Source organism: Protopterus annectens, chromosome 3.part0 (assembly GCF_019279795.1).
Source record: "Protopterus annectens isolate FY-2018-M chromosome 3.part0, PAN1.0, whole genome shotgun sequence".
NCBI lineage: Eukaryota > Metazoa > Chordata > Ceratodontiformes > Protopteridae > Protopterus > Protopterus annectens.
The window spans coordinates 1,854,203,996-1,854,224,493 of NC_056731.1; the positions used below are offsets into that span (position 1 = coordinate 1,854,203,996).

The 20,498-nt window shown below is 42.2% G+C and overlaps 1 protein-coding gene across 1 annotated transcript in view; it reads left to right on the top strand.

The window, feature by feature from the left end:
• LOC122797213 (5-hydroxytryptamine receptor 3A-like) overlaps positions 1 to 20,498 on the top strand; it is a 270,737-nt gene that overhangs the window by 88,035 nt on the left and 162,204 nt on the right. Inside the window, exon 3 of the mRNA XM_044066044.1 lies at positions 136 to 305. Coding sequence (XP_043921979.1) covers positions 136 to 305 — 170 coding nt within the window. The remainder of the gene's footprint in view (positions 1 to 135; positions 306 to 20,498) is intronic.

The following is a 20,498-nucleotide window of genomic DNA, read 5'->3' on the forward strand; positions in this document are numbered from 1 at the left end:
GACGTTGTATGTGTTGATTCAGGAAACCTTAGTATGCAAAATGTGCAAAACAATTTGTGTATGCCTCTTATTTTTAGTGATTGTTTATAGTAGGAATAAAAGTGCAAAATTTCAACCATCCCTCTCCTGTTTTAGTGTAAATGAGGTGAAATCTGGGAATGTGCCCTACGTCTCCATAACCTTCTTAGGTTTGGTCAGGCATTATCGTCCATTAAGGATTGTTGTGGGATGCAATGTAGCGATGTTCAGATTTCCTTTTGATACTCAGAACTGCAACCTGACCTTTGGACCTTGGCTGCATACAGGTGAGTATAGTCTCATGCGATGTTTCATTATAGGAAATGTCTCTGCTAGCCCTTCCCCTTTAAATTTTTTTTTCAAACTAAACTGTTAAATTAGTATTTGAAAAACAATGCATTTTTATTTGTGCAGAATGAGTGTAATTAATATGGCCATGTGAAATATAAAAAGCCGACTAATAGTTTGGGCAAGTGGAGGATGCCCTTCAAGCTTTAGAAGCTGGCCATCTATAGCCCATATAGTTAAGGGTACTGCAGCAGTGATTGTCTGAACATTTGCTATTATGGTAAGTTTAATTACAGAACTGTACCTTACTGCTGTGGAAAACTTTGCAGTTGGAAGGCCACATTCATGCAAGTGTGACTGACCTGAAATAAGTATGTTTCAGTAACAATAAGCAAACAATATTTGATTTTTTTATTGATAATACTACCCATTTATTTCAGCCTGTGGCATATCTGCATGAATATGGATTTGTTGAAATGGACAGATTGCAAGACTGTTGTACTAGTAATCTTCCTGACCAGTAATTTGGAGCTGGCATAAGGGTTAAAGTGTTTATTGTACAGGTACAGGGTTTGATTCTCACCTTTGAAGGATATAGCTAGGCTTAAAAAAGCCTCCTGTGGTCATTAGCCTGCTAATAAACTATAAAAACAAGTAGCTCAATAATTTTCTGAGACCCCCCCCCCCTCCTTTCTGTCCATGGTGCCCTTAAATGTATCTTTTTCAGAGTTGTGAAGAGTTTGTTATTGGACTTTGGCTGCAGTTTGTATAGTTTTTCTGGAGTTTGTGAAATTTTCAATATTCTTTTCAGACCCATGGATGAGTACAATGACATGTACTTAGCCAGGCACTTGGAAATAACTGGAACACCCACAAAAGTTTCTCAATAGGAGAATTCAGGGCATGCATACCTTGCTGTACACTGAAATAGAATGAACACCTAAAGGTTCTTTATCTGTATTAAGTCCCTTACAGGCTTACAGAGGGGGATGTTCTTTGCCTGGCTTATAAGGCATCCTCAGAACCAACACTGAGGAATTTGTTGCACATGCATAAAACAAACAGCACCAGAAACACTCGAGTCAGGGATCTGAACTTCACTTGTGACATAAACAGAATGTGCTGGAGAGACAGATATGTGTCCCAAAGGATCCCTGCCGTATGAAATAGGCTCTCCATCCATGTAAAACGTTTATCCCAGATCCTATTCAAAGAAAACCTTGACAACTGGGTAGAAAATCATAAATTGACCCCTGATTTGGCGGCCATCCCATATGAACAGAAGTCATCAATAGGAAAAGTAATGTTCTAACACCTCACCCCAAAAATCCCTTTGTTACTGCCCTACTAACATGCCTCCCAATACAGACACTGATACTCAGGATCCAAATGGGTTTGAGGTGCATGGCTAGGCTTTTAAGGGCTCTAGAAGTCATTAACCTACTAACAGTCTATGAACCTATACATTATTAATACATGCAGTCCTGTATGAAGTTATTATAATGCTCAGTGCAAGTGCTGTGCAGACATATGTAATACTTTATTTACTTTTTATTTAATTTATAATTAAGTTATGCGCATTGCTGATTGTTTTTTTTTTTTATGGATTATTATGAAGTCACAAGATGCAGCTGCAGCAGTAAGCAACAGCAATATCAGTGCTGTATGTTTTATTGCTTTCAAAAATTTCAGAATATGTTATGTTAAATAAATTTGCAACACAAAGAAAAGTTTACAATGACCTCTACAGTGCCTGTCTACACCTCGGATATTTGTATACCCATTAATATTATATTAATAAAAAAGCACAAAAGTTCACAAACTGTAGAAAAACAATGTCAGCCCTGCTAGAACCACACACTTCAGCAACTCAAGTAAATCCTTGTAGTAAATGGTTGCAAAGCACTTTGGGAGTGGTAAAAACACTTTTTATTAAACCAAAATAACGAATAAGCACTCTTGTCAAGAAGCTTCTCAACTTCATCAGATAAGAGCAAATCCAGGAAATACTCTTAAGTACATCCTGCAAGAGCATTAATTGAGTAATAAACCAATCACATCACACTGACTAAAAAGGACCTCCCTGAACTGATAAATATTCATTAAATGCAATCATAAAAATAGTCTTAAAAAGACACTCTTTAAAACCAGCATTTAAATGACATTAACAAGTGTAAAGATGCTGAAAATAAATAAAAATGCACACAATGTATAAAGTCTATAAAATGGTGTTTATATAAAAATGAAAGTATATATAAAAATGTATATAAATATTTTTTATATTTTATATATTTTACCTTAAGAGTGTTTCCCGGATTTGCTCTTATCTGATGAAGTTGAGAAGGTTCTTGACGAAAGCGCTTATTCATTTGTTATTTTGGTTTAATAAAAAGTGTTTTTACCGCTCCCAAAGAGCTTTGCGGCCATTTACTACAAGGATTTACCTGAGTTGCTGAAGTGTGTGGTTCCAGGAGTGCTGACATTATATTAATAAAGTTATCACATTTACTATAGATCTCTGACTGCCTGTCCTGCACTTCCATCCTCTGGGCAAGCTGGACTGAGTGTTGCTGCTGTAGGTCATCATATCTGTTCCTGCAGTGTTCTCTGCTCCTTGGGAGGACAGTTAGTGATGCCATTTCATCCCCATCTACCTGTAAACATCAGGTTTTGTTAAACAGACCAGATATCACTTGGGTCAATGTGGCCACATGGCCGAGTATGATGCCTGAAATAGGTAAAGAATTTTTTTTTTTTTTTTTAGTGCACCAGCTTGGGGCCATTCCCTGAACTTTAATAGAAGTAGACATTTCTGTATTCAAGTCCAGTTCAGAATGATACTTTAGGGATGAAAGTGAGATTCCTAGGTTGTTTGCACACCCACTACAATGTGACTTGACCAGTTCAGGTAGCTAACAGCATGCTGTCGTACCTGCTTAGGGCCTGAAAGCTCGTACATAACCAGTACTAATACAGATGCACACACTAGTCACAGTTCATTCATAATGGTAAGTTGTTATACTGTTTGCTAAATTTGCACATATGCAATGAAATTCATAGAGCTATTCACTGACCAGCCTCGCTGAAACTTTGAGTATCACTATTTTGTGCACTGCTGGTCACCTCATTTATATGAAGACTGACAGAAAGACAGAAGTAAAGGTAATGGTTTAAAACAGGTGCAGTTAAGATCAGAATAGAAGGACAAGGGCTATAAAGTTGTTGGAGAAATCTTGAGGAATAAGTTGAAGTGCTGATGAGGAGAAAGTTTGTGTTCAAAGTTTTTTTGGATGAAGCATAGTGACAGTCTGGGTAAAGGTCTTTGTCTTATATACAGTATTTGCAATTTATTCTACTTATTATTTTACAGCTTTTGGTACTTGGAAGTGACAGTCCACAGGACCAAGTTGCATATGCATTTATTGCTTTTCATGAAGTGAACCATCAGTAATCAGGTAGGACAAGACTTCACTCTCCCCCTACACACCTTTACAGGTCTGCATTGCAGTCACAACCTTTCTGTTGTCTCTCTCAAGCAACAGCAAATGGTTAAAAAGAGAGAGAGAATCAATTTACACACCGTAGAAATGGTGAAACATGTCAAATATCGGCTATGTCAATAATTTCCTCTGCTGCTTAATGTTAATGTTTCTTAAAACAGATTTACCGCTCTGCTTCAACTTACTCAGGGCTAGGCTACAGTACTAAATCTTAAAATTGCAGTTTTTAGGGAAATCATATTATAGTATGAGGGAGTAAGGCATAGGCGAGAGAACTTCACTGCTAAGAAAAATCATATCCTCATGAAAATGTCTTTTTGGAAAGGGGGGGGGGGGTCCAAAACGGCTAGAGCAAGCTAAGGTATGGAATCAAGTACTTGATGGCATAAATGCAATTGGATGAAGGTAACATATCTTGACTGAATGTAGAAAGAGAACTAATAATATGGTGCCCGGTGTCAGGAGTAATGTGTAGCAGAATACAGTTGTTCATAGTTCCACAGGAGATGGGCTTCCATTGTCCAAAATTTAACACTTGAGTGTTTACTGTCCCTCAGTGGGGATGACTGTGATGCAGAGGATGAGCCATTGGGTTCATTCAGGGGGATGGATACTGACAGTTTGGATTGCATTTAACATCCCCGCATGTGGTACAGAAGGCCAGGGTTGCCTTGCAGTTTTGATAGTAGAACATGTGGATCTTAATGTAGTGAATGTGTGCATATAAATTTGAAATGTTTCTTCATCGGGTACTTCATTATTGTCAGCAGTATGACCATAGGAACAGATAGCACATGGTGCATATAAACATTATTAACTTCATCCTGTTTTGGAATTTCAGACATTTTAAGCAGGATAGATTGTTCAGATACTTATTTGTTCACAGGTGCAGCATCAGAAACAGTCACATCCTGTGGTACACCAAAGCAGGCCAGTTTTGACAGCTGAGTGGCTGCTAACAATGATGCCATTCCTCTCATATTCATGACACAGCCTCAGAAGAGTGCCACACAGTCGCAAAGTGGACCAGCAAGGTTCCCTACACCCAAATATGTAGGCAGTTCCATAACCAGTGATGCAGACTGACATATAATGCATCATGAGGAAATGGCATTACGTTAAAAGAAGGGGTAGGATCACCTCATAGCTTAACACCTTTTGTATTGACAGACTGAACTTCTGGAGAGAGACACAACAATTTCTGAGTTTACATTGCCTGCTGTGCAGCCTGCATATAGGGGTGCCAGACAAAGACATCAAACACAAAATGGCTTCAGATGCAAGCAAGACCTTTGTATGAACAGCAGTAGATGTGCTCTGCATAGCACTCAGCCTTTCATCTCCAAAATGAGGAACACTAGCCCTCATAATGTGGAACAGATGGGCAAAATGTGGAACACATACTAATGGCTTAGTAAGAACTTCAACTAGGAATATCATGGGATGGTTAAAATATGCTTGTTTAACTTATAAAAAAGATTTTTTTAATGAATTAATATGAGTAAATTCTGTTTACCATGGACATCAGTTAAAAAATTCCTAAGAATGAATATGTGGCAGACCTTTTCAATGTGGAACTTTGAGGAACATGAGCTTTTTAAGACCCCAAATGAGGTAAATTCCTCGTAATGAGGTACACTTGAGAGGAGTGGTCCTCTGACATAGTTCTGGCACAGGCTGCTACCTCTGTGAGTTAGCTAGAGATGGTTAGAGTGCTGCAGGATTTATGTGAGGAAATTCATCAGTATGTGGGAATGGTAGAGGCCAGGGACAGTGCCATGATGAAACTCCTGTGGAGCAAGGTTGCTCACACTACTTCCATTTTGATCTTTGTTTACATATATGTGCCCCAGCAAAATGCTTCTGTCATGGATGTGAATTCACTCAAAAATTAGGCAGTTTGGTATCTTCAGGCTTCCACAGGATAGGACGTATGTCTAGGTCTTGCAGGTCAATTTCAAGAGCTTTCCCTGCAGCTAGTCGATCTCATCACTGGAGCAACTCAGCATCCATCTCCCATGCAAGCACTTTGCCTAGTACTTAGCTATGAAACCTGTCCGCCCTTGTGGGCCATTTCAAGTCTAGACAGTTTCCCCTCAAAGGAAAGAATCAAACCCAGTACCTTGTGTTTATGAGGTAAACATCTTAACCATTATGCCATCTGCAAACCCCATGATCTATGAGCCCATCCCCAAAACTATCATTAGCGGACGTGCATGACACATTTCAAATTTTAATGCATCTTTACATAATGTAATAAATAACTCATCCAAGAACACCACCAAGAAATGGCAGAAGGAAGCATACTAAGAAACCACCGTTGTTGGAGTATCAATCTTTGCATTTACCTACATACCGGGGGTGGGGCACAATACCTGTCATATAAGAAAAAAGTGGTTATTGCAGTGGAATTTATATTTACATTACAAACTGAAATGACCTTCATTACCACGGCAAAGCAAATTTTCAGCATGCATAAGTACAGTACTTCCCATCCCCTTCTCCGTCTTACTCCCTTGCTATCCTGCTGGTTTAACTGCTACTCGTACTACTGACCACTAAGTACTGTGCAAATGATCATGGCTATGACCTTATGAACAACCCATTTGTGTGAAATATGTGGAGAAACACCTAAGGTGACTATGCAGTACTCGGAATAGCTCAAAGGTACATGCATCAACTACTGTCCTTATAATTTTACACTGTATTGTCTCAGAAATTACATCTGGCCAGTATACCAAAGCCTTTGGTTGGTTGCTAAGGATATGCTGTACATCACACATATGCACCCCCCCCCCCCCCCGTACAGCATAGGGCATAAAGGTGATGTCCAAACGTACTATCCTCAGAAATTCTTTGCTGCCAGTCAGAATGCCATCGGTCTGAACACTCTTTGTTTGCTGGTTTACCAAGCCTTCTTGAAGATGTGCCCTGTTGGGGTTTTGCTCTTTTTTCCTTTTTGTTGCTTATGGGGTTCATGCCATTCAGTAGGGGTAAATGCCAGTGCGGGAGACAGATTTCCCTTAAAAAACATCACAAGCAGTGTTTATTTTTTCTAGGTTCGTCCCATGACCATACGCCCTGTTCTATTTGCCAGGCTTTCATTCTGAAGACTCTGCATAGTCAGCTTTCCTCTTTGGCCATATATTTAGAAAACCAACATCTTAAGCTTTTGGCAAAAGACACAATGGAAGGAACTTCCCGCTCTGAGGGACAGCCATTCACAAAGAAGAAAGCTCGGTGTGATTCTTTGGCTGTGCGGCATCTGCAGGATGTTTTTCTTGAAGCTATTGCAAGCCCGGAAGACCACTCTGCTTCTTTGTTGAATTCTTCTGCTGCAACTGTTTCAGAGGCTGGCATGTTTCCAGCATCACACACATCCCTGGAGGCCTTGCAGACGTCCGCTTCGGATGTTCAGGGGGAACCATGGCTGATTATTACCGAAGGGCCTAAACGTGTTTCTCAGATTTTGGTTAAGGAGGAGGTGCTGACTACCATTATAGAGTGTCATACACCGTCTGAGCCTTCTAAGTTTTACAAGGCTGATGTCCCCTTAAAGAAGAAACAAAAAGCCCAACATGTTTCTTCTGCTCCTAAGGCCCCTCAGAGTGAATGGCAGAATTTCACTCCAGATTTGTTTAATGCCCTTATGGCTTTGAAGCCTCCTCAAGTAGTTTCTGTTCCAGCTCCCCTTAGTATTCTACTCCTCTTAAGAGACCTAGGGAATAAGATTCTTCTTCTGAGGAGGAGTCCTTTGCCTATTCTTCCCAGATTCCTTCTCCCTTAGACTGTGGTGCTGAGGAAGAATCCTGACTCTCTTTTGAGGAGATTTCCTTTGGGGAGACAATTTGCAGAATGATGGAATTTTTCATATGGGATTGTGCCCGTGTGTCTGAAGTTCAGAAAGGGTATTATGAACTTCTGCAAATGGACTGTCCTGGACCCTGTGCTGTACCACCTGTTCTGGCAGCCTTGTTGGATGCCTTTTCTACTGTAACTCAGGCTCCTGATTCTCAACCCCCTGCTCCCAAAAAAAAAAAACTGATAGGTTTTATAAGGTGCCTGATGATTGCAAGTTCCTTTATAAGTGCCCCTCTGCTGACCCTTGTGTGGTGTCTGTGGCATCTGACAAGCCTTCAAAGTTACTGCCTTCTACAAAGCTGCTTCCTTCTGGCAAAGGCAGCAGAACCATGGAGAGACTGGGTAAGAAGGTATATATCTCAGCTACCTTTGCTTTTAGAGCTGTCCTTTATCAGACCCATATGACATTATCTATTTTGGCTGTTCTATCTCAGGTCTGTCAGGTTATTTCTGACCTTCCTGACTCTGAGTGGAAGACTTTTGCTCTCTCCTGGTTAGGGATTTCTTCTCAGGTGGCTCGCCATTCTAGTAAATGCAGTTATGATGCAGCAGATGCCTCTTAAGTCCATACAGGAAATGAGTAAGGCCTTACAAGATGTAAAGCATATCTTTGTTTCTCCTGTACCTAAATTCCAAAGGAATTACTGTAATAAGCCAGCTTTTGTTTGTAGGCAGTCTCGCCCTCACTCCAAAGTTAGGAAAGTTGGTAGAAGGGCTCCCCCTGCTAAGGCTACCCAGACTACTTTAGCTCAGAACTTTCCTTTTTCCTGACAAACCAGGTGCTGTTTGACTATCCTGTTCTTCTCAGCCACATTCCTCTTTGTTCATCTTTCCCAGTCTCTTCCTGTTTGGGTAAAGATTACTCAATATTCCTGGGTTCTTTCCATCATTTACCAAGGATACTACATGGTCTGGAAACCGCTTCCCTCTTTCATGGGCATTCCTCAGCCCCCTCAGGAACGATTAACCTTTTTTTTCAGAGGTGTTTCAGGGTCTCTTGACTCAAGGAACTGTTCAGAAAATTCCAGTTTCTCAAAGGGAGAAGGAGTTTTATTCCAGAATGTTCTTGGTCTCTAAGAAAGAGGGCACTTAAAGACCCATTCAGGATCTCTTTCACCTAAACACCTTTCTGAAGGTCTCTTCCTTTCAGATGTTGTCCCTTCTGACATTTTCCTCTGCTGCTTCATATCCCTATTCATCCCATTTTCAGGAAGTTTTTATGTTTCTCTGTTGCTTCCTGACATTTTCAGTTCTCTGCTTTGCCCTCTGGACTCTTTACTGCCCTAAAGAGTATTACACAAATGCCTCACTACTGTGATTACTTTTTGTAGGCTAAGGGGGTTACAGGTCTTTCCCTACCTAGACAACCTCCTTTTTCAGGCCTTCTCTCCAGAGATTCTACTGCAGCATCTTTTTATTTATTTATTTATTTTTATTTATTTAACATTTATTGACCGGGAAAGTCTGACTAGGTTCCACAGAGCCTGTTTTCAGTGGAGGCTCGGGTAGAAATGCTCCAGATGCAAGTCTTTGGAATGTGGGAGGAAACCAGAGTACCCGGTAGAAACCCACGCGAACACAGGGAGAACATGCAAACTCCACACAGAAGGCACCCCAGCCGAGAATCGAACTGGAGAACCTCTTGCTGTGAGGCGACAATGTTAACCGCTGCACCACTGTGCCACCCATAATCTTCACTTCGCCATTTCCCTCCTGCAAAGCCTGGGATTCACTATAAATTTCCAAAGGTCATCTGATTCCTTCACGGGATTGTGTTTCTGGGATGCAGGATCCAGGCTGTTCCAATGCTGGCATCCCTGCCTACTCCCAAGGCCTTAGCTCTCATTGCCTTCTTTTAGTCCCTTTTTTCTCTGGCCTCAGTTACAGCCAGGGAATGTCTGAGAGCTCTGGGTTTCATGGCATCCACCATTCCTATGCTCCCTCTGGCCAAACTCCCCATCAGAAAGCTTCAGTGGTTTCCAAAGTCAGTCTGGCTTCAACACGGTCATTCTCTATATTTCTTAGTCTGTCTTCTTCCATGCCTCAAGCTGGAATTTCAGTGGTGGATTCTGCAGTTGTCACTCAATTCAGGGCTTCCTTTTCTACCTCAACTCCACTGTCAGGAGCTGTTCACAGATGCTTCAGACGTGGGATGGGGGCCTTCTTTCAGCTCTCTAAAAGTGCATGGCCTGTGGTCGCTTCAGCAAAAGAAAGACCACATCAGTGTCAGAGTTGAGAGCTCTTCTGCTGGCTCTTCAAGCATTTCATCCTGTTTTTACTCCAGGGCCCCTCAAGGTACTTAAGAACAATACTACAGTCATGTGATACGTCAACAACAAGGGGGGACAAAATGTTACCTCCTTTGCAGGTTAGCACTTCAAGTGTGGGAACTAGCTGTCCAGTATCAAGTGAGAATTCGGGCAGTTTACATTCCCTCAGGTCAGAACATTGTGGCAGACTCTCTGAGCAGGTCCATATCACAATCCCATGGGTGGATGCTTCACAGAGATGTGTTACTGGATATTGTCCACCAGTGGGTATTCCTCAAGTAGATCTATTTGCCTCCCCTCTGCACAGACAACTTCCTCTTTTTTGTGCCAGAGCCCCATGTCTTCTGATCTGGAAGGAGGAAGCTCTCTGTTTTTCTTGGAAGGGGATGTTTCTTTATGCTTTCCCTACCCTTCCTCTCATTCCAAAAGTCCTACTCAAGATAAAGCTTGATGCTCCCAAAATCTTGTTGGTGACTTCCTTTTGGCCCAGACAGCATTGGTTCCCTCTTCTTCATTTAGCCAAGGGCAATCATCACAAGTTACCTCACAGGGTGGACCTACTCTCCCAAGACAAGGGATCTCTTATCCATCCCCACTTGTCTACTCTTCAACTGTGGTGATAGAATTTTGATTACTTATTTAGAGATTTGTTTGAGGATGTGCTTAGGGTCCTGAAGAAGGCCAGGAAATCCACTAATAGGAAATTCTACTTATCCAAATGGAAGATATTTTCTGTTTGGGGTTTGTCTCATAACCTGGATCCACTTTCTGTGGATGTTCATTTGATTCTCTGTTATCTGTGTAAACTACTCAATTCTGGGTTGGCATATTCTTCTAAGACCTGCTTGTCATCTATTTCTGCTTGTCTGCCTTTAGCACCCCTGTTAGCCTGTAGATTAGAGACTAAATAGTTTCTTAAAGACATCCTTCATATTAAATCTCCCAGGAAGCCTATCCCTCCTTTGTGGGGCCATAATTTTGTTTTGGAGGAATTGATCCAGGCTCCTTTTGAGCCTGTGGCTTCAACTTCCTTGCAGCACTGTTCCAGGAAGGCTGCTCTTCTGTTGGCCTTTAACATCTGCCAGATGGGTGTCTGAGCTTCAAGCCCTTATGGCTGTATCTCCTTTTTTAGTTTTCCATAGGGACAAGGTGTCCCTTCATACTAATCATTTGCTATGCCCAAAGTGGTGAATGATTCTCTCTTAATCAGTCTGTTCATTTGCCCACTTTTTTCCCTTCTGCATAATCCACTAGTGAGAAGGTTTTGCACACTTTGGATGTGCATAGACAATTCAGAATAAATTTGGATAAACTAAAGCTTTTCGCAAATCTGATCAGCTTTTGGTTTCCTTTCATTCTAGATCTTCAGGATTGGCTGTTTCCAAGCAAACTATTTCTTCTTGGATATCTAAAACCATTTATTTTTGTTGTTTTTATGGCAAGAACCTTCTGCTAAAGCTTACTCTACTAAGGTTGTGGCTTCTTCTGATGATTTTTTTTTCAAGAGTTTAGATTCTAACTCTTTTCTTGAGGCAGCTACCTGGACTTCTGTGCATACTTTTACTAAACACTATAAGTTGGATATGATATCAGGGGCTAGAGTTGGTTTTGCTAGGAACATCCTTCGGGTCTGTATTAAATTGTCGACCGCTCACAATGTCGACTCTGAAATGTTCGACACCAAAATGTCGAACCACGAAAATAGCGAACGGCCATGTAACAGATTTCTTTCTAACGGAAATAAATCGGTTGGCCGTTTTCTGACACCTGCCCTTTCCCTGAGTGTAGTGCGGTCTCAGAATTAGAATATTTAGTTAGGGGGTGTGTGGGGGGCACATCCCCCACGTTGGGGGTTTGGGAGGCGAAGCTCCCAGTTAAATATATTTGTTTGTGTGTGCCGTTGTTGTTTGGCCAACCGATTTCTTTCTGTTGGAAAGAAATCTGTTATATGGCATTTCGCTATTTTCGTAGTTTAACATTTTGGTGTTGAACATTTCAGAGTCGACATTGTGAGCTGTCGACAATTTAATATAGACCCCATCCTTCATGGGCTCCTAGAGGACTCTGCTGGTCCTTCCTCCTCCCACTCTTCTTCCTGAGCTTTTGTACTCTCCCTATTGTAAGGAATACTGCAACAGTGGAATGGAAGGACATAGTGCAGTTGTGTAAATCTTAACATAATGGTAGATATCCTTCTCTTCACTGTTGCAGTATTCAGTCCCTCCCTCCTCCCTCAACTATTTTTCCTTCTGGATGTGCTTGTTACTTCTCTAATCCTTGAACTGGTGGTCCTACTGAGGCTCTCAGTTCTGAGGATGGTACATCTAGATATCACATTTCTACCCTACTCTGTAAGCAGGGATTATACGTATGACGCACTGCAAACCTTTAGTAACCTAAAGGCTTTGGTATACTGACCAGACGTCGGACCACCCTTGGCAGGTTTCCCTATTGTAAGGAATACTGCAACAGTGAAGAGAGGGGCATCTACCGTTATGGTAAGATTTTACACAACTGTACTTTCTGCACATATATATGTGAAATTATCTATGTGGGTCTAGTGATGTTTGTCTAAACTGCTTAATGTTGACATGAAAATAGTTAAAGAAGATTTAAAACAGATAATATCAACAAAATTGATATATAAATGAAGTCGCACACACACACACACACACACAAACTATATATATATATATATATATATATATATATATATATATATATATATATATATATATATATATAGTTTACATGGTTTCCTCTGGGTGCTCCGGTTTCCTCCCACATCCCAAAGACATGCTGTAGGTGGATTGGACACACTAAATTGTCCCTAGGTGTGAGTGTGTGCCTTCTGTGGAAGGTTGGGTGCTGGGCTGGCAACTCGACACCATAAAACTCCACTGCCAATCATGAGTGGACGGTGATCCGCTGTAGTGACCTCTAACTGGGAAAAGCCGAAAGAAGAAGATTCAAATGCACATAAAGTCGGATACTGTTTTTGCTTTCACAGACAGTCATTTTTGTTGGTGGCTGAATGCAGGAGTTATTGAAAACACAATGTTAAATGTTGCTTTTACTGAAAAAATGTTCATGCTGTAGACATAAGTGGGGATGAGTTTGTATATGTGTGTATTCTGGAGTTAAGGTTAGAGGTTTAATAAGGGGATAGAGGTAGAGCTGTGTGTGTTTGGTGTTGTGCATGTAAGTGTATGTGCAAAGGTTTGCAGGTTAGAGTTAGGGACATGTAATGGATTTAATGTGTATGTTTGATGACACGTATGTCTGTGTACAAATGTTTTATGTAGTGGTAGTGCTAACAGAAAGGACTTTTCACAAGTTAATATGTAGGGTTGGGGCAAATGCCACAGGTAAGGTAAGGCAGGGGGTTTCTCTGCACAAGCTGGGAGATTTGTGTAGTTGCATGGTACCATTTCCCTAAAGCAAAGGATCATATGCCAGATTAATAGACATGTAGGGATCAAAGTAGCAAAGCCCTTTGTCCAACTTATTTTTTTTGCCTGCGTGGTGGACCATTTACAGGATGTTAAGTAGAAATCTTTAGTAACTATTTACCAGTCTTAACTATATCCTCAGTTGTGATGCAGTCTAAGGCCTAAGCGTCTGTAGCAAATCCTTCCTGTTGACTTTTATAGCATATCATTATTCATCACATCTCTATAAAAGGAAGTTTCTTGAAAAACTCAAATTTATCTCTTAGTTTGAAACCCGTACTCTGGATTGCCTCTGACTTTCAAAAGATTGTGGCCATCATTACTTTTGAATATTACAAAATATCATGAACTCAGTGTATCATAAGGAACTCAATTTATTAAGTATCCTTTGGAGTACATGGCCTATTGCACTTCTTCCCAGATAGCTAACATGGTTATAACTCTGAAAGCTAGATGCGTGTCCTTAAACAATCCTTTGCATGCATTAATATTCAAGAGCTTCTTAGATCCTTCCATTTTTGTCTCTTGAGATAGCTAGAACTAGGTTACTATTTTAGAAATGTTTATGTATATTAAAGGTATAGAAATATGCTCTGTGATATCGAATACCATTCAGTAAGAAGAACTGGCGTATGATGACTTTAAAAACATCTACAAATGTGCACATCCCTTGCTTTTACTATCTTTAGTTATGGCAGCATGAGCCACTCACTCCAAGTGCTTGATAATATTCCTCACAGTTTCACCCTTAGCAGTTCTGCCTTTGCTTTAGGGTCTCATTGTGTTTGACACTACATACATTTTATGAAACAAAGCCCCGTAGTATATTGTAGCTCAGTCTTCACACCTCTCAAGGTTGTCATTTCTTTGATAAAAATGTTTTACATTTGTCATCTGCACTAGCTTTTCAGCTGTGATGATGTCCTTCAAGAATGCAACTGCAGTCCTGACATATGGGTTGTCCTGCCTCAGGCAGCCCTTCGGTCGGCCGGATTCCAAAGTCTGGGTCCGGCGTCGGCTGACGTCACCTCCTCCCCGACACCAGAGCGGCTGGGGTATAAAAGCATCAGCCGACGCCATCTTCTTCAGTCTTTCTTGCCGCGCGGTGCCCAAAGCAGAAGCAGTTCGCAAGTGCCGGTCGGCCAGCTCCTGTGTTTTCAGACACCAAAGTCATCAAAAAGCTAAGTACCCCGTTGGGGAACCTTTTCTTGCCTCAGCCGATGTCAGATAAAACTGCAAAAGTTAATAATTGCTTGTCTTGTGGTAAACAAATACCTCATAAGGACTTCCATTCTTACTGCCTTCCCTGCCTCGGCCCAGACCACGACGTCTCGGCCTGTGCTGCCTGTGCTTGCTTCAATAAGTGCACACTTAGGCGCCGGGCAGAATTTGCTGAAGACTTTTTTGGGGAAAATTACTCCTATATCATGCCGTCGGAACTACCGACAGCACATATTTCCAAAAAACGGAAGGACCGGGACCGACATTCACGGCCCGCGACTTCCACCGACACCACACTAAAGCCTACCGCGAGTGCATCTGTCTCTTCGGAGGTGGTAATTCAACCGCTCCAGGCCGACGACACCGTTTTACCGCACACTTCGGTCCCGGAGGCTACCCCGGTGCCGGTTGTTGATTTTCCTCCTGAAACCGAAGCCCAAGATTTGCCTGACACCATACCGGTGGACAAAGTTACTCCAGCACGTGGGGCAGCTAGGCCTCCTGTGTCTATGTCCATCAAGGCCTACACACGTGCTAAGGCTGCCAGCCAGGCCAAGTCTCACCCTCCTAAATCTTTTTCACAGGGTCCCACTTCTGATAAACAGATCATGACTTTAGTTGCAGATCTAATTTCTTTAATCAGGGGCTCTCAGGCTCATCCAGACAGAGGTTCTCAGCCGCCTTCAGACAAAAGGCCTAGGGTTGAGCAGGCAGATACCCTTTCCTCAGATGAAGCCTCTGGTGAGTCAGGCCATTCAGATTCCCAGGAAGAATCCTTCCCGGCCTACGAGGATTCTGATGCTGATGAATCCATTCCCTCTGCCTCTCCTCCTGAGGATATTTCTTCGGGAAATTCTCCACTCCATGAGAGAGCATTTTCAGTGGCAGAGCCAGGATTTCTCCGACTCCAGGAAAAGGCTTCGGACTTTCCTTAAGTTATCCCAGCACAGGCCTTTAGCTATACCCCCAGTGTTAGATGTATTGGATGATGTGTACTCAGACTCCAGTACTTCTCCTGATTCTCTCCCTCCTGCTCCTGTCAAGCCAGACAGATATTACAGGGTTCCTGAAACTCATCAACATCTCTTTAAGGCCCACTCTGTTGATCTAGAAACTGTTTCTCAGGGGCCCAAAGGAGTGGCCATTTCCACGGCCAAAAATCCTTTGCCCGCAGACAGGGAATCTAGGTCCCTGGAGAGGTGGGGTAAAAAAGTTTATACCTCAACCACCCTTGCCATGAGGGCACTTAACTGTCTTTATCATATGTTTCAGTATCAGGATTTCTTGCTGGATGATTTGCAGAAAAAGTTAGCCTCTCCTGAGCCTTTAGATAGAAAGGCCTTGCAGGATTTGGTTCATAATACTCAGCAGGTTAGCAATCATTTTCTTCAGTGTGGTTATGATGCATTGGAAGCTTCATGTAGGGCAGCTGTGACAGGGGCCGTCATACGTAGACATGCTTGGTTGAAAGAACAGACATTGCCAGATCATGTTAAAGTAAAGCTTCTAGATGCACCTCTGGAAAAACACAAGCTATTTGGTGCTAATGCACAGGGTGTGTTGAAATCAATTGAGGAAAAGGCTAAATCAGTACAAACAGTCAAAGATTTCCTCCAGGTTCAGCCACCAAGGTTCAGCAGGAATTGGCCTTCGAAGAATTGGTCCTTTCCAGACACAGACAAGTTCCAAAGGGGAAAAAACAGGCGTGCTCGAGGTAGAGGGCAATACCGAGGCTCCTACAGGGGCCGCCAATGGCAACCAACTAATCAGAGAAGTGGCGCAGGGACTTCTACTGCTCCACAGGGGCAATCACAATGACTTGACTTTGACACCGCCGACCAAGGCTCAAAGAGAAGCACCTTTAGGCAGAAAATTATCTTTATTTTCAAAAAATTGGCACGTTTTTACAAAGGACAAATGGATTTTGGACATAATAGGCAAAGGTTACAGGTTCCACTTCCATTCCTTACCAACAAGACAAGGCATGCCAAACCTGCCACAAAATCAAAGGGCAGAGGCACTCATACAAGTTTCAAAGCTGCTACAAATCAAAGCAATAGAAAAGGTTCCTCCTCAGGAACAAGGCCAGGGATTCTACTCAAGACTGTTCCTTGTTCCAAGAAAAGAAAAGCAATGGAGACCTATACTGGACTTGTCTGTTCTAAACACTTTTCTCATTGTGCCAAAATTCAAAATGCTTGTGTTACAGCAACTTCTTCCCATGCTGGGCAAGGGGTCTTGGCTGGTTACTCTGGACCTCAAGGAGGCATACCTGCATGTCCCAATCAGACACAGCTGCAGAAGATACCTCAGATTTCTTGCAGGGTCAGAGCACTATCAATTCTCAGCATTGCCTTTTGGCTTATCTACTGCGCCCAGAGTATTCACGAAATGCCTGGCATCAGTAATTGCACATTGCAGACTTCAGGGGATACAAATATACCCTTACCTGGACGACTGCCTTATACAAGCGGACAGCAAGCAAGCCTTGATAAGAAACTTGGACTAGGTCATTCACTTACTACAGGCTTTGGGATGCACAGTCAACATTCAAAAATCAAGACTACTGCCATCCCAACAAATAATTTTTCTAGGAGCCAAACTGGACACAAACTCACAAATGGCTTTCCTCACAGAAGAAAAACAAGAACAATTACCAGATTACTTCAAAAGCCTAGCAAAGCACACCCAGATGACTGCAAGGAAAATCCTGCAGGCACTGGGTTTCATGGCATCTTGCATTCTTCTGATTCCACTGGCAAGACTACACATGAGAAAACTACAATGGTACCTAAAAAGTTTATGGTCTCAACACAGCCACAACTTAGAAGCAATTATTCCACTCATTCCATGTCTACAAAAGGAATTTTTGTGGTGGGCACAAGCAAGCCAGCTAAACAAAGGCATGTCTTTCAACAAACCTCAAGCAAGCCAAACCATTGCAACAGACGCCTCAGATCATGGATGGGGGGGCGCACATGGAGGGCAGATGCATTCAAGGGCAATGGGCACCCCGGGAATTGCATCTGCACATCAATCAAAAAGAGATGTTGGCAGTGATTCATGCAATCAAGGCCTTCGGAAAATTTCTTCAGCAAGGTCATCTGCTAATACAGACAGACAACACCACTGTTATGTGGTACATAAACAAACAGGGAGGCACCCATTCTTACCCCCTCTGCAGACTAACAATGACTCTTTGGGAAAAGTCCCTGAAACTGAACATACAGTTGCAATCCCAGTTTGTTCCAGGCAAGGACAATGTTCTGGCGGACAGTCTAAGCAGAAACATTATGGACCAAGACGAATGGATGTTGCATCCAGACATTTTTTCACAAATAACTCATGCATGGGGAAGGCCGGACATAGATCTCTTTGCCTCACACCTCAATCATCATCTGAAGAAGTTCTGCTCAAGGACACACCATCCTCAAGCCTGGAGAATGGATGCTCTCTCCTTCAGCTGGAATTCTCTAACAATCTATGCATTCCCACCTCTACCATTAATGACCAAGGTGTTACTGAAGATCAAAGCAGAACAACCGAAAGGCATTTTGATAGCTCCAGACTGGCCAAGACAGCACTGGTATCCATTACTAAGGAGCATAACTCGTACCAAGCCGTGGCCCCTGCCTCAATGGCCTCTGCTTATAACTCAGCACAATTACAGGACTGTTCATCCCAACCTGCAAACATTGCAACTGACAGCTTGGAGGGTTCCATGACTTCTCCCCATATCTCTCTCTCCAAAAAAGTTCAAGAGATCTTATTGGAAGCACGCAGACCTTCCACCAGAAAAACTTATTCAGCCAAATGGAAGAGATTCAACATCTGGAATGCCAACAAGGGTCAGGATGCATCAGTAATGAGCATCCCACAGATACTAGAATACTTGGCAGAAATGCTTCACAATGGCCTTTCATATTCTTCCATAAAAATACACGCTTCAGCAATTTCAGCAAAATACAACTGTGATCCACCTGTGTTTTCACATCCTTTGCTAAGACAGTTTCTAAGAGGGATAAAGAATATCAAACCTCCAAGAAAACCACCAGTGCCTGCATGGGACCTCAACTTCGTCTTGGAAAAATTAACTCTTCCTCCTTTTGAGCCAGCAGCATCTTCAGAATTGCAATTTCTCTCTTGAAAAACAGTTTTCCTGTTGGCAATTACTTCAGCAAGAAGAGTCTCGGAGATACAGGCCCTCATGGCAGTACCTCCATTTCTCATTTTCCATCAGGACAGAGTCTCTTTAAGAACCAATCCTTCATTCATGCCAAAAGTGATATCCAGGGTTTCTCTAAATCAAGCAATTCACCTGCCTACTTTCTTTCCCAATCCTCAAAATAAAGGAGAAAAGCTTCTGCACATTTTGGACATACACAGACAATTGCGCTACTACCTGGACAGAGCAAAGGCCAACAGAAAGTCTGACCAACTCTTTGTAGCTTACGCTGCTGGAGTACAAGGAAAGGCAATTTCCAAACAAACAATTTCAAAATGGATTGGAAACTGCATCAGATTCTGCTACTCTTTCCATGGAAAAGGTGTGCCAGCCAATATCAGGCCACACTCCACCAGAGCTACAGCCACCTCCACAGCCTTTAAGAGGGGTGGCTACAAAGGACATTCTAGAAGCTGCTACATGGAGCTCCGTGCATACATTTTCCAAACATTACAACCTGCCTTTATATTCCAGATCCCGAGCAGGCTTTGCTTCTGCAGTCCTGCAGGGCATTTTAGCTACACCATCCTTATCTTAGATCCTACCACCCCCAGCTTGGCTATGGTATTCAACCCATATGTCAGGACTGTAGTTGCATTCTTGAAGGACATAGTACAGTTTTGTACCTACCATAAATGTAGATGTCCGATAGATATGCAACTGCAGTCAGGTTTTCCCTCCCTCCTACCCCTCTGTAATCCTCTTTTTTGGGTCCACTCCCCCTTTTTCAAATTAACTGGGGATATCTGTTATGGTGTATCTGTTTATTACTGTTGTGCATGTCTGGAATTTTTCTCCATTCTCTAAATTTAGCCTTCCTTGGAGGGCACCTGGCATCTGGGGCAAGAAACACTGAAGAAGATGGCGTCGGCTGATGCTTTTATACCCCAGCCGCTCTGACGTCGGGGAGGAGGCGATGTCAGCCGACACCAGACCCAGACTTTGGAATCCGGCCGACCGAAGGGCTGCCTGAGGCAGGACAACCCATATGTCAGGACTGCAGTTGCATATCTATCGGACATCTACATTTATGGTAGGAACAAAACTGTACTTTGTTACTACTATTTTCTGACAACAAATGTAATGTGTTCGTAAAATATCACTTTATATTAATTTTCAACAGCTGTTCTGTCAAGTAGTGTTACTTCTGATTTGCTCACACATAGAAGTCTAAAATTACCATTTAACATAAGTCATTGGTACACTAATTTCACGTTCAGGGTTGTCTTTTTTTTTTTTTTTTACTTGTATGCATCTTTAACTTCACTGGTGTTTCATTCCGCAATATTTGTAGGAACATGCAGGATCAGAGGAAATACAAAGCAACTAAGCCTAGTGGCCATTTATTCCTTAAACCTTACCTGCTTTGTGAGGGAGGGCCACCAGTCAAGCCAGGGTGGATTTGTGAATACTCATGTAGTCATCTAGTTGCCATTAATAAGTTGACCCTGATGTGATTTGAACATGTAGCCTTTTGATCTCAAGTTATACATGCTACCATTGAACCACAAAGACTAGTTAACAAAGCTACTCCCCTTCGGGAAAATGAACGCTGGTCTCCTGCATGACAAGCAGGGATATTCAGTATTATTATAAAGAGGAAGACAGCGCAGTTCTTATAATAATACCTGAAACTGGAAACGGTGCTACCATGGGATCCAGA